This window comes from Mesoplodon mirus (assembly GCF_964341445.2).
Source record: "Mesoplodon mirus genome assembly, chromosome: 16".
Taxonomy (NCBI): domain Eukaryota; kingdom Metazoa; phylum Chordata; class Mammalia; order Artiodactyla; family Ziphiidae; genus Mesoplodon; species Mesoplodon mirus.
This window is the reverse complement of record NC_138992.1, coordinates 76,187,649-76,202,904: the sequence shown is the minus strand read 5'-3', so window position 1 is coordinate 76,202,904 and position 15,256 is coordinate 76,187,649. Positions and strand designations below refer to the sequence as shown.

At 45.0% G+C, this 15,256-nt stretch overlaps 1 protein-coding gene across 16 annotated transcripts in view; it reads right to left on the bottom strand.

Annotated features, from left to right (window-relative positions):
- PCMTD1 (protein-L-isoaspartate (D-aspartate) O-methyltransferase domain containing 1) overlaps positions 1-15,256 on the bottom strand; it is a 61,954-nt gene that overhangs the window by 24,720 nt on the left and 21,978 nt on the right. For 11 of the 16 annotated variants that reach the window (XM_082601647.1, XM_082601650.1, XM_082601649.1 and 8 more), the window contains one exon: positions 10,369-10,798. The exons of 3 other annotated variants lie outside the window; for them this stretch is intronic. In XM_082601647.1, the coding sequence (XP_082457773.1) occupies positions 10,369-10,675 (307 nt within the window). In that variant the 5' untranslated portion in view covers positions 10,676-10,798. Of the gene's footprint in view, positions 1-3,758; positions 3,912-10,368; positions 10,799-15,256 lie in introns of those variants that run through there. 2 more of the 16 variants (XM_082601641.1, XM_082601642.1) reach the window with 2 other exon arrangements.

The window sequence follows — 15,256 nt, the reverse complement described above, 5'->3', positions numbered from 1 at the left end:
GTACTAAATAGAACGGAAAAATAAACACAGAAAACTAAAAAAGCGTACACAGCTGCTTCTAAGGAAGGGGACTAAGAGGTCTGGGGTGGGAAGGAGACATTTTCACCATTACGCTCTATTGTCTAAAGTGTGTCTTAACACATGCATGTATAACTTTTTCGACCAAAAAATAATGAGCTTAGGTTAGTCAAAGAGATTAAAAAAAAAAAGTACAAGATTTTCAAATAAATAAGTAATATACAATAATTCTAATAGAAAGGTATAAGCTGTTGCTGGAGAAAACTGAAATGGCATCCAAAAGACGAAAGCTTAAGACTCCCTATCACCATCTAACAGGTGAAACGTTAATTGGACTGTGCTGAATAGATGCCAGTGTTATTTTGTATATGCCAATGTGAAGAGATTTTTCTATGAAATAATAAAAGCTTAATTTTTGTCATATAAATTCTTAAAAAATCAAAGTACTGACAGTTGACCACTATCTTTAATTGCTAAATACTAAAGAGAAAATAGAAACTTACAGAAGTCACAGTTTATTAAGACAAATACAGTTATTAGAAAAACATAGGTATCCTATATTAGAAATTATTTTTAAGGCTGGCAAAAGTCCATTTATTAAGAGCAATAATATAACAAAATTCCTATATAACAAAAAAATCTAAAGACTGTTTTTCTTTTGTAGTATTTGGACCTAAACCAGCTTATTTATTATCTTCCAGTTAGTCAATAGTAAGAGCTTATACATAAAGGTCGCTGATTATTAGGTCTAGGTATCAAGTGTCTATCAACACCTCCATTTCTTACTACACGGCTGCTGACCCTGTGACGCCCAGCACCCCACGCCCCCTCTGAAGCACTGAGTGTGGTGTGCAAGCCCGGGCACCTGAGAGCTGCACAGCGCCCGGGATGCCCAGCGTCCTCTGTGCTGTGCGGAGAGCTAATCCGTGGAACAGCCACAAGCAAAAAGCCCCTCACAGCGCATAGCACATAACCAGAGGAGCTCTGTAGATGAACAATTCGCAGCCCATCTGAGACCGAAACACCGCGGGGTGCTGAGAAACCGGGTGGATTTAAGGCCAGTGCCTTCGTTTCCAATCCTGGCTCCTGCTACAGCTGAATAATCAGAGCAGTCACTTACCATGTGAGGTCTTTCCTACTGTATGAAATGGGTCTGTGGGAAAATCATGTAAATTATGTAAAAGTCTTTCACACACCATAAAGTACAAGATGGGTACAAATCATTAGAAATTATAACATGCTCTGCCCTTGAATACAGAACTGGTTAATTGTAGAAGCAAAACTGCAGCTTATAGGTGGTTCTCTACCCTGACTGCATGTTAGAATAACCTGTGAATTTTAAAATCAAATTTCAAAGTAGATTAAATTTAATTTGATTTAAACTGTAAACAGGGGGAGGGAGTCTCTCAGGGTGAGGCCCAGGCTCTGCAGGTGACCCTAACAAGGCAGCTTGGGTTGAGCACCCTAGCTATAGCCTCCTAATTATTGCCATGCCCAATCTAAATGATTTTTTAAATCTTTTTGGACTATTCAAGTCTGTGCTCTCGTTGCTAAAATGAAAATCAAGAGTTAATAACTACAAATAAAAGCATCGGGATAAAACTAAATATTTACCACAAGAGGGAGTAGGTGAATCAGTTATTCGGTTTCCATGAAATTAGCATAAAGTTTCTCAGTGAGAATTAAAACATACAGTCACCCTTCAGTATTGGGGGGGGGGAGGTTGGTTCCAGGACCACCCCCTGAAAATACCAAAATCTGTGCACGCTCAAGTCCCTCATATAAATGGTAGTATCCACATGCACCCTGCACATCCGTACATCCTCCCCTAATCATCTTGACTACTTATAATACCCAATACATAAATGCTACGTCTAGGAAATACAGCGTAAATGCTACGTATATAGTTGCCGGCACGTGACAAATTCAAGTTCTGCTTTTAGGGACTTGCTGGACTTTTTCACCCCAATATCTTGATGCATGGTGGATGAATCCATAGATGCGGAACCCGTGGATACAGAGGACCAACTGTATATGTAAAAACACCTTTAAACAAGTTACAATGATATTTTATTACTAATTCTAGTTGAATAAAATAGGCATCTTTGGGAAGATTTACAAGTAACTTTAGAAGAATTCAGAGATGGTAACAGGTGAAAAGCAGACAAGAATAGGTTTCATTCTTTCTTTCCGTGAACACCCTGGTGTATAACGCCAAGAAACAAAATAGTGCAAAGGTAGGTGAAGAAAAGGGGAGAAAAAATGAGATCAGCAAAAGATTAAGTAACCAATAACCAGATAAGAGAAACTGATCAAATGCATTTCCACTTATGATATAAATATTTTCTTATGGTTCTCCACCTTACTGTATCACGTTAAAAAAGCATATTAACAAAAGACACTGTCAAACATTTACTGAATCTTGCCATGTTAAGCTTAAAATTCTTTAGCTAGTGGGACATACCTAAGACTGGAGACTTGTTCTCTGCTCTCTAGGTTTGGGAAAGGCCTCGTGAAGCAAGCCTTGGAATTTACCAGAACGTTCCAGTCCCTCAGGCTTCTCTCAGCTTATGGATATAAGTACTGTTTTCTTTTACTACACGTGAATCTTAAAAATATGTTTACACGAAATCTGAAAGTGTCGGTTTAAACAGTTATGGAGCATGGACCCACGATCCTCAGTAAACTATATGTCTAAAATGTCAATATATCAAGAACACACGTCACCATCAGCTGCTTCAGGTATTTCCACCCAGTGGGCTGATAATACCCAAGTCTAACGTGACCAGAGTAATTTAGGACTATCTCTCACACGTCTACACCAGAACACTACGCCACAGCAGTCAGTAGGCTGAGGAGTGTGCGCAACTGTAATAAAACAGAACATGGTTTAAAAGGTGACGTGAACAGCTTTAGGTCTTGATCCGTTAACGCACTCACTTTCCACGGAAGCCACTTCGTCAGCCCTTTTGTTGTACTGCGTACACCTGTGAAGATACTCCAGGGCCAGTGCAGTGACCACGTCACATCAATACCCAATAAAAATTCCTGAACTAAATGAAGAACAGCCAACAAATCTGACCCAGTGCTTCTAACGCTAGTTTAGAAGCGACATGCACAATTTCAAGGGTGTGGGATGTGTCTTCTGCACTGTGGTATCCTCAGCAGCTAGCTCAATGGCACGTATAATAAATACTCTTTGGGAGAATGATAAAGTACATAAACTTAGCTACCATCCCAAATTTAAAAGGTGCACAAGGAAGACTGAGGCAAATGATATATATACAAAGCATAAAAATGTGTATTTGTCACGTCTTCATGTGTCAAATCTATTTTATCACAGAATGAGGCATTGTACAGAAGTAAATCTTACAGAAAAGTATATGTCATTGAAAATAAATTTCTTACTAATTTTGGCTGTTTGCTAGAAATCTTCTAAAATGCAATACAGACTTTCCTTTATGTACCTAGGAAAGTTCTTCTGATTTCAAGTCAACTGCCACCCTCTAAGCATCCTGCGAGTCGGTGCCGAAGTGGAGGTGTCCCCAGGGCTCCATGCGCTGACTGCTCTTCAGGTGGGAGGACGAGACAAAGCGGAGGAGACAGGTGAGGGGCCTTTCGGTTCTTTCAGGTTTCTAACCCTGTGAGCAGACTGCCTATCCCGCAAGATAAAGTTAAGGACAGAGAAGCGAGACTGCTGTTCAGGCCCTGCCTTGAGTAATTTTTGTAGGAAAAAGTACCTTTCACCAAAATGGAAACACAGGAGGTATAAGCCACTTGAGCTGCTCTGTCTTGTGTGGGCGAGGGTAAGCAAGGGCAACTTGAGCTGGAGACAGGCTGAACTTGGGAATCTCGTGCACACTGAAGAAGAGGCGTGCAGTAAGCACTGCATAATCAAGTATCCAGCTTGTTGGCCAGCTTGGAGGATGCGGAGTGTCCAGAGCTCAGCAGACAGACCTGGTGCTGGAAACCTGGGAATCCTCTGCCTGTGGAGGTGACCTGAAGACAGAAGGAAGAGCCACCCTTCACCATAGGCTGAAGCCAAAGAAGCTTCCACAAAAGGACAGAGGAAGTGTATGTAAAGGCAACGCAAAGAGCAGCGGAATCCAGGGGAAGATTCTCTGCAGGCCAAAGGTGAGGGAGGCCGGACGGGCTGAGGCTGCGGGAGCTGCCCGCACAGACCACGTGAAGGCAGGTTCCAGGAGCAGCCCCGCGACACAGGTGAGCCTCTGACGGGGTGCTCCGTCTGGCACCCAGCTCAGCCTAGGGGAGACTGCCGGGGAGAGATGCGGCCGTGGGCGCCAGCCCTGGAGGGAGTCACCGGGAGACGGAGGTTCACGAGTTATTTTACACAGAGACACAAATTCGGAAAGGGTGAGGAGTGTTCTGGAGTACACAGTCAGCACACGGTATCTGTGGTCGTTTATGTTCTGTAAAGTCCAGAAAACACGAAGCAAATGCTACACCACGGCTACTAGGGAAATACGCACACACACACGTACATACGTACCTCACAGAGATAAATAACGTTCAGTCCTAAAGACTCACCCTGGTGGAGTCTACTTTCTCTATTTTGCAAAAGAAGCGAAGAGGTTCAGGAGAAAGGGGCCCAGCAGCCAAGCTGCTCGCACTGCACTGCGACTCGATCCTCTGGCCGCCGCTCTGAGACGCTGAAACCAGGAGCAGAACCGTCCCTCGACCCAGGCCAGCTGGGGCCAGGCCCACAGAGCAGCTCCCACCACCACCCCCCGCCGGCGCCCGCACACGCACACCAATGACAGATACTGACGTCAGGGTTACAGACGCACTTCAGCAAGTTGGCAAATTCGCAAATAACGGTTCAACTGGTTTTGGTGCATGGATGATCCAGGCTGGGGAGCGTTAAGCCTGAAGGTAAAAACTCAGGATGCAAAGTGACCCACCTCAGACTTTTCACAGCACTAAGGGAAGTGCCTTTCAACCTCGAAGAGCGTGAAGAAATATAACCAGAAGAAATTACTATGAAAACTTGGTAAGACTTCTACAGCTTGCACTGTTCCCTAAAACTGTATTTTTATTACTATTAGCTGCCCCGTAATAATCAGCAGTAACACCCATAAACACAGAATCATCTGGGGACTTCCACAGGAGCAGCAATGAAGGAGACGGCTGTCAGTAATGACTTCCGCTCCACAACCAGAAGTGAGGGAAAACCCCAAGAAACACAGTAATGGTAGCAACTCAATGCAGGGCATATGGGCAGAAAAAAGATGCACGGAAGCCCAACCAGGACTAAGAAGTAACGGTGTAAACAGCAAGGAGCTTAACTGATCTCAGAAAACGGTAGTAGCCTAAACGCAAGGGTTCTTTTCAAAACAGATTTGCTCAGGGCCCAAAATAAAGCCCATACCAAGAACAGTCTTCGTAATTCTTAAAAAGAAAAAAATAATAATAATCTCCTAAAAAAGAAGAAGTAGGGTAGAAATATAGAGGGAAAACTGAGGTTTGGCTTGATGCAGAGAAGAAGAGAAGAGAATCTACCTTGGAGAGAACCCTGGAAAGCTGCAGAATGGGTTTTGTCTCACCAAAGATGGGGGAGACGAGGCAGAGGGCTGCTCTGGGTCTCCCTCGTTCTCAGGCCTGAAGCGAGCCACGGGGTTTTCTCAAAGGGGTACTTAAAGAGATATGAGACGATTATTTGAAAATCGTATTTCTGATCAAGGGCTTGTACCTACAATATATAAAGAACACTTACAACTCAATAATAAGTACACCAAAAACTTAATTTAAAAATGGAGAAAAGATCTGAATAGACATTTCACCAAAGAAAACAGAGGAATAACCAAAAAGCACAGGAAGAGATACTCCACATCATTAGGCACCAGGGAAGTGCAAGTTAAAACCACAAGATACCACTTTATCCCCACTAAGATGGCTATTAAAGAAAAAAAAAAAAAAAACCCATCAGTGCAGCTATGGAGAAACTAGAACCTTGTGTATTGTTGGTGGGAATATAAAATGGTGCAGCCACTCCAGAAAACAGTTCGGCAAGTTCTTAAAAAGTTAAACATGGGCCTCCCTGGTGGCGCAGTGGTTGAGAGTCCGCCTGCCGATGCAGGGGATATGGGTTCGTGCCCCGGTCCGGGAGGATCCCATATGCCGCGGAGCGGCTGGGCCCGTGAGCCATGGCCGCTGAGCCTGCGCATCCGGAGCCTGTGCTCCGCAACGGGAGAGGCCACAACAGTGAGAGGCCCGCATACCGCAAAAAAAAGAAAAAAAAAGTTAAACATAAACTCACCATACAGCCCAGCAATTTCACTCCTAGGAATCCACCCAAGAGAAATGTAACTGGATGTCTCCACCAAGATTTGTACATGAATGTTCACATCAGCATCATTCAAAATCAGCATTAACTGGTGAAAGGACAAACAAAATGTGGTATACCCACACAATGGAGTATTACTCAGCCACCAAAAGGAATGGAGCACTGATACACGCTACAGCCCAGATGAACCCTGAAAATGTAACGCTAAAGGAAAGAAACCATACACAAAAGAGCACAGACTGCAGGATTCCATTGACATGACAGGTACAGAAAAGGCAAATCTATAGAGACAGGAAGTAGGTAAGTGGCTGCCAGGGGCTGGGGTAGGGGATCTTTATGGGTGATGGAAGTGCTCTCAAATTGGATTATGGTCATGTTTGTACAACTCTGCTAACAGACTAAAACTCCCTGACTTGTACAGTTAAAATGGGTGAACTTTATGGTGCGTAAATTAGAACCTCATCCAAGTGAGGAAGAGGGCTAAAATGAGAGAGAAAACATGAATGTCTGAGGTCAAAGGCAATGTCAGTGTAGCTGAATCAGCAAGCACCACTTAATGTCCTGTGGTAAAGAGAAAGAAAGAGTACAGAGGCCAAACATGACGGCCACACGCAGCTTGACCAGCCCCCTTGGAGGTGAAGGCATTTAGGTCCATTGGCAGTGCTTTTCCCATTAAACACGCAAGCCTGCCCACTGTGTGACCTGTAGGAACTAACGCTGCAGAGCTGAGGCAGTGGCGTACCGAGTGCTGGGTGGTTCTGCCAGTCTCTCCACAGTCACGCCTACTAACTCAGGACCTAGGCAAGAGACTGAGAGAATCATTAAGCCCGATATTACAGGTTTTATAAGAAACACTTAAGTTTTATATTATGGGTTACATAAGGAGTGAATCCCTAAGCAAAAAGGATCAGAATGGAGACGAACCATTCCCACCTGAATCAGAAAGATGATCAGAATAATTTGCCTTCATGGTTCTGATATTTAATGAGGACATGAGAGGCCTCTTTTCCGGCATCCTATTCAATGGTCTTCCCTGGGCAGAAGACAGAACTGAAAGGAGGATCAATTAAGGACTAGATTCTGTGTGAAAATCCTTTGCTCCAGGAAGACTCCTAAGGACAAGAGAGTGGGACAAGAATTATTCTTCAATTGGGAACGAAACAAGTTGTCCAAAATGAGGCATGATTTAGAACCTGGAGTAACCCATTTTCTCAGTGCGGGGCAAAACTAAATTCCATTTATGAGTAACTGCTCCAAATGTGGTGGAATCACAAGACATTTCCTGCAGCCAGGATCACCCTAACTTCTCTCACTGAACAAGAGCTCTCAGGACTGCAGCCCATCCTCTCCAGGCAGAGATCCCTCAAGGGGCCTCCTCCTCAGACGCCCTGCCCTCCCGGCCCGGACCACACGGAGCGTGTCCTCGGGCGAGGAATGCTGCCCACAGGGAGGACGCGCCGCCCCATCTTGTGACCGGAGAGCAGGGCTGAGGGCCAGCGTGCTAGAGCAGCGCAGTAAGGAGACCGCTTCTGTTGCTACGGCCACTGGGAGGCACTGGGGCCAAGCCCGATGCAGGGCTCTCAGATTATTACAGGCAACACGGAAGCAGCCCCCTGTGCAGCTGGTTCTAAGTGATTTTTATGGATGTATCCCCCTCCTTGACTTTAATTAAATGCTCGAGAAACACAAACCAAAAAAGGGGAGCAGGAGAAAAAAAGATTAGCTTCTTCAGAAGCTGGAGAGATCCAAGATTTATTAACTGTAATAAATTTTACAGTTTTACAGACTCCGCTCTCTCTGCCTTTCCTTTTTCTAAATGTATTTATTTTATCTTTCTCATCAAATGAATATTTACCAGCAAAAGGAGAGGTATTATATCTTGGTCTTGACTGCAGGACCACACACAGACAAATGCTGGAATACTGTCCAGTCAGTGCGGTCACACATGTTGACTGAAGACTCGCGACCCCCTGGAGCCTGCTAACAGGAGGAAGCGTCATCACTGTGGGTCACTCAAACCAGGGTCTGTTTCCCCACAATGCCCGTGGATATAGAGGAGAAAGCATTCAAGATATGATGAAGTCTGCAGTCGGCCTACAAATGCACCTGGCCCCAGTCATCTAATTTCTTGGTGACAAGTACTAAGGAATGGAGTTTCGGAGGGTGACCCCACTGCTGGTAAGGCTGCTAGTTAGGACCCCTGCTCTCCCCCCACCAGGCCTTTGGCTAAACTGCCCTCCCTCAGCAGGAGCCAGCTGACCGGCTAGAAGAGTGAAAGGCAGAACAGGTGCTTGGACGTGGAGTGCGGCTGGACTTGAGTCTTAAGCAGCCACAGTTGCTCAAGAAAGGCACTGGCTCAAGGAAGGCAGCTCCCACTTTGGAAAAGCAGCTCTCCCTGCTCCCCCTCCGCTAAGTTCCTTTGATTTGGAGACGGTCTCAAACCCTAGAGATTCCTTTTTCAAAGAGGCTCTAATGATACAAGTGCTAGGTTTCTGGGATTCCCAACCTGATGAAAAATTGCTATCTCAGGATCAGGAGAGCACCAAATTTAAATGTAAGCTGCTAAATTTCTTTCTTGGCAGAAATTAATAATGTTACCGTTTTTGACCAGTTATTATGTATCAGGAACTGACTCAGCTGTGGGATGAAAGGGCTTTTTTATTTTTTTTTTAAGTGAAATGATTGCAGGTTCCATGACTAGGAGAGCAAGTACGGAGCTAGTCAGTGTTTAGGAGGGGGAACTTCAGGCCTGAAGTCGTACGATGTGAACACATAATTTACCGTGCAGACTGGGACACTTTGGGAGAGAAAAGGACATCGTCAATACTGATGCTAGGATAACCGGGAAAAACCAGGACTGCCTCAGCGCACCAGGACACAGGATCGCCCTCCTAGAGTACAGCCATTTCTCTACTTAAAATCCTTCCATGATCCCCATCACTGTAGTCTGTAAACCAGTCTCATCCCTGTAACGCGGGCACACACCCCAACCACAGCACACAGCACACAGCACACGGGATGAGAACCGTGCATCTTCCTCTGTCCCTCCACTCCCACCAGTCTGCAAACTCAAGGGCAGGAGTCCATGTTATAAGCCTGACACTCTACCTTAATGCTTGTCACACAGCAGTTCTCAGTAAATACTAAGCGGCTCAGTGACACTCATGATTGTTCATCCTCCATCCAACATCACAATGTCTTAGAGCAGACTCTCCTGTGTGCATGCTTTGTCCACCCGCCTTCTCAATCCCCCAGCTGTCATTTCCTAGCTACGTGACTCTAGGCAAGTTACTGAACCTCTGTGCCTCGGTTTACTCACCAACATACGCAGGAATCATGACAATACATACGTCACAGGGTTATTGGGAGCATTAAATGAGTTACTGTATGTCAAGTGCTTTCAGCAATGCCTAGCCCTCGTAGTAAGCACCCAGTAAGCTTCTTGAAGGCAGAGACATTTGTCCCTTTTGATCACTGCTGTATACTCGCTCCAGAAATAAGGCCTGGCAGAGAGACACTCAACGAGATGGCTGAAACTTAATGACATACACACTTCTCTCCCGGGTCCTGTGCTTTGCCCCACAGTGCCACACCCTCCATACCCCACAGACTCCTGCACCCTAACAAGAGCACAGCACCATCCCCTTCACCATGGGGCACTGACTGATAGCCATCAAACTCTCGATGCCAGCTGTCAGGATGCCAGCTGTCAGGACACTTTACCTGAAGTAGATTACATGATACTCCTGAGTTTCCCACCTTCCAACTGTTCAATTCTAAGTACAGACAACGGCTGGGGGTTCAAAAACAGTTCCAAGAACTTTTTAAGTCTAGGACTGAACGCAAAGCTAACTATCAGGGTCAGGGCTGAAAATAAGGAAAGATTACTACTATGACCTTGTGTTTCCACACTTAAGGAAGGTAACTACTTTTAGAATATACATTCAAACATATATTGTACACAAAGTTACAAACCCTATAAATCATAAACAGTAATACAAACTCAGCTTACTTTTTAAAATAGAATTTTACAAAAATTAAATTACCTAAAATTAAGCCCACCATTGTACTTAAATATCCGGTTCCACTTCCCAGGTTAAGAAAAGACAATCCTGGTTGAAGTTTCAACGCTTCCATAACTTCTGAATAAATGCAAGGTGCTGACAAGTGTATGTTGCCATGCTTCCAGGCTAAGTCTTTGTAAGCATTGTCTCGGTAGCCTTCCAAATAGTAATCTCCGCGATCAATCGCTCTGAAGGCTTGCTCCACTCTTTCAGTGCGGATATACTGAGCTTCTTTTAAGTTATCAATTAAGTCATCATTATCTTCCCCAGCACTCACAGCTCCTCCCATGATAGTATTCAAATCAAACCATAAATTTTAAAATGTAATAAAATTAGCAGAAATGGCTTCCAATAAGGTAGTGTGGTTTGTTTTCCTTTAATATTGCACTTGATTTCCAAAAATAAATTAATCCTGAAAGGGAAGAATAAAAATAAACAGGTTTAAATGAATGCTCAAAAGGAAAGTTATTCCACCTTATTAAATATATAATAGTCATTATAACTAACTAGCATTTCTCAAGGACATATTCTGTTCCAGGCACAGAGTTAAGCTCTTTAAATATACTGTTTTATTTATTCTTATAACCACCACAAAAGGCAGCTTAAGTTTGATCTCATCTGTACAGACAGGAAAGCTGGGACCCAGAACTAAGTTAAATCACCTCATACTGTGAGGCCCAGTATGGCAGCCACAGTCACACATGGCTACCTAGACCTAAATTAATTACAATTAAATACAATTAAAAATTCAGTCACACCGGCCACACTCCAAGTGTTGAAGAGCCCCACGTGGCCAGTGGCTGCCATGGTGGACAGTGCTGCTCTGGAAGGGGACGCTGCTGGGGCGTGGCCCCCGGCCTTCCAGACTCCAGAGACCACGCTCCTCCATCACTGAGCCACGTGGCCTTCTTGAGAGTGTGGAAAGCCTAGGTAAATATACACGAGTTACTGGATTTAAAGTTCCTAAACTTAAACATCCACTATCAATTCCTAAATGCACCACATAAATTCAAAATGTTAACATAAAGAAGAATAGATTACCTAAATACGGAATGCAAAATGGAACTACAACATGTTTAAAATGTGTGTATATAAATAAATATATATACATATATGTAAATATACATATTACAATTGTGTTTGGTAAACCCTGTCATGATAAATGAGACCACAAATTTTGTTAACAACTTTAATAGTTTAAGCGTTAGAACATACGTTATACACACGTAGGGACAATGAACTTCTTTAACAAGTCAAACTCAGCATCTTTGAATGGAAACATAAGTGCAACTTGATAAAATAAGAATTTCAATAGTACTATTCAATACACAATTTAAGCTTTATTCAATGCGCTACTAAGCAAATTCATGTATCAATTAATTTCTGAACTGATAAATCAGGCGAGAGGGAAAGTAAGAAACGAAAACACCCATATGGCCAAAAACCAGAGTTCTGACAGCCCACTCGGTCCGCTCCGGACTGGAGAGAGGACGAGCAGCCGGACCGCAGCCGGACCGCAGCTGGACCGCGCGGCCGCGCCCCCAGGGCCTGGCCCACTGCCGGGCCCTTCTCTCCTCCTCTCCAAGCAGGGGAAGCACTGCAGACTCGCGCCGCGCCCCTATCTGGCGCGCTCAAGCTCACGCACACAAACGCTGGCTCCGACGTCCCCACCCGCTCTCCTTGGAAAGGGCCAGGGTCCGCAGCGCCGTCCTCCCCGCGAGCTGAGCGCCCTGCAGGCGCCACGCAACGAAGGCGGACGGGGACAGACCCTTTCCAGCTCAAGCACCGCGCGCCGCACGGGGTGCAATTCCAGCATTTAAAGGTGGTGGGATTTGGGGCCGCGCCGTGAGGCTTGCGGGGTCTTCGAGGCCCACCGCTGGCCCGCCAGGGACTTGCCCATTTAGAGGTGTTTTTGACAGCATGGCCTCTAGGCACAGGTTAGCTTTCTCACCGGGTCCTCAAAGTCTTCCCGAGACGACAGAAAAGCTGGCGACGCTGGGCGGCAGCAGCTGCCGTCAGCCCCCCGGGCAGCGCTTGCTGAGGATCTGACGAGAGCGACTCTGACTACACAGAGGCATTTTACAGACGGCTCTACCGAAACGCCATCATCTACTAGCCTGAAAAATCATTTCCCTTCTGCTCTGTTTTATGGCTGAAGAGTGACCTGACCCTTCTCGGGTCCTTCTGAACTCTACCCAAAATCATCAGAGCAAAACGCACACGTGGACCTCACCACACGGCAGCTCACACTCTCAGTGAGAAAGGCAAGGGGAAGACCCAAGCACGCAGGGACTGGCACCATTTGCTGCCATCTGTGTACCACCTCACCAACGCCACCATAAGCCTGGGAAGAAGGCCCTGGCACGCCCACTGTCAAGTGAGAAACCGTCCGTAAAGGGGTGGGGAGCTGCAGCTCACGTGACACACGGCTGCTGAAGGAGCCCACGGAGCCCAGAGGGAACTGGCTCCCGGGATCAAGGAAGCTTTCTTAAGGGCATGGACTGTGCAACACAGTAAAGGGAGTTAGGGAATTACAGGCTGAGGAAACAGCTCAGCCTAAGTCAAGAGAGCAGGGAAAGTACACGGAGCTGGGTAGACTTCATCCTGTAGGCCAGTGATTTCTTTTGAGAGTTTGATCACAAACTCTCCTCTACTAAAAAATGAACAAATTAGAAGTGGTGCCTACAATTTCAGAAGGCTCCTGAGCTCCTAGAGACCCAGGAGTCCACTCTAGTTTAGGAACATCTACTACAGGCAGCAGAGTCAGTCAGGTATTAACAAGGGAAATTACTTTTCCATTTTAGAAAGTGCAGTGCATCTCTGTTTCAGATCTACCGCAACAGACCAGGCACTCAGAAGGCTGGAAAATACATCACCTTGTCAACAGGGTGTAGCGCCCAACTGCGAAATCAGATTTCCCAGACTCCTTTCTCTCTGGTCTGGTAGGAAAGAAACAGATCTGAACAGAAAGCTGAAAGGGTATGCAGGAGGGAGGAAGTCAGGAAAGGCTTCCTGGAATAGGAGGTACAACCTGCTGCAGTGCATGTTTCTTCAACACAAATGAGCTCACACGTTCAGCATACACGGTAATGACGTGGAGATAATGAAGGTGTGGTCGTTTTACAATACATGCTCGTGTTCTGAAGTGACAGGAAGGCACAAGCTTCCACACACTAAAGGCATACCATAGCAGTTCATAAAGACTTCAAGCAAAAAGCTTAGAATAGAGTACCTTCCTATGTAAGACAATTAGATGATGGTACAGCGTCTTCAAGGGATCTGGGGGACTGTGGATGCAGATGTTAAAATGCTAAGACGTTTTCCCTGAATTAAAACAACAGACTAATGAAGGCTAAACCCAGGTTCCGATTTTTTAATTTTAATAAAAATGACATCTATATGCAAATAGAATGATAATCCATAAGCAAGTGGTCTTCCAGGGCCTCAATGTCAAAGGAGGACGATGAACCCTAGGGGTTAAGGCTGTGAAGGCCTGACTGACCGTGATGCCAGCTGCAAACCCCAGGAGAGGTTTAGCTGTCCCAGAAATTTTATTAGGATTGGTACTGTTTCTGCTGGTAAGCTGGTTGCACAGGCTTTGAGTGGCACGCCCCAACGCTATTTTTCCCACAAGCCCTGCTGTTTTGCAAAACATTAGGTGTTTTCAGATGTTATAGTAGAAAGACCCAGTACTTGACCTCTCAGACCCTTGAAAAGATCCTAGGAGACCTCAAGGACCCCAGAGCACATGTGGCATGCAGCTGGCATAAACAACTACAAACTCACATCAACAGAGCACAGCAATTGCACAAGGTGTTAGGGGGCACCCAGCCCAGACACAGTGGGGGCAGGGGAGGGGATGGAAGGACCGCAAGAGTTGCCTAAAGAAGGCCTGCGCAGCAGACAGCAGAAAGCAGGAAAGGCATTTCGGGATGTAGAAGGGACAGGGGCATTACACCCGCTCAAACACTGCAAACAGCACCGCAGAGGTGACCTGGAGACAGAAAGCAGTGCTCCTGAGGCCAGAGGGACCAAGGGGCCTGGCAAACTCGCAGGCCACAGCACATGGAGCCTGGACCTCCTCCTGCAGACGGGGCAAGCCAGGGAAGGATTTCAGACAATGAGAAGCGCACTGAATGACTCAAACAGGATGTGAAGGGAAAACCAAAACCATAAAAGAAAGGGACTGTTGGAACTGGAATACATTATTTGGTCTGTGGAAGGCAATATTTACATAGTCATAACAGAAAACATGATGGCTGATTTAATTTGAATAGTCATTTACCCACACTGGGAGGATGAGAGGGAGGTAAAGGGGGTATGGGAGTTAACCCTTCACCTGTAGCAGGACGTAAAAGCTATCTTTTTAAGTTCCCTCTGGAGTGTTGAGCCTCCTGGGGGGGGACAGGTGAAGCCAGGAACTGCTATGCTTTGTCTCCAAGGGTGGAAGTATCACTTAACTTTCTAAACTGTGTATTTGCATTATTTGAACAAAACTGACAAGGTAAAAATGAAGACAGCTATATATATTTATTTAGACCAGATGAAGTACAATAAAGACACATGGAGAATAGTTTCCTAAGGAATAAAAATACATTTAACAAATAAAATAAGTCTACAGCAGAAAAACCACGGAACAAAAGAGATCATAATATAATAATTTACACTACAGAGCTTGAAAGATGTCATTTTATCATATACAATGTTCTGAAAAACTGAGTGAAAAATGAATCACATAGTACATATAAATTATATGTATAATTATAAATTACATTTTATAATATTCACTGATTTGATTATAAAAGTAGTATATGCATTTGCAGAAAACCTGAAAACCAAGTAAAATAAATAAAAATTATTGATAAGCCTA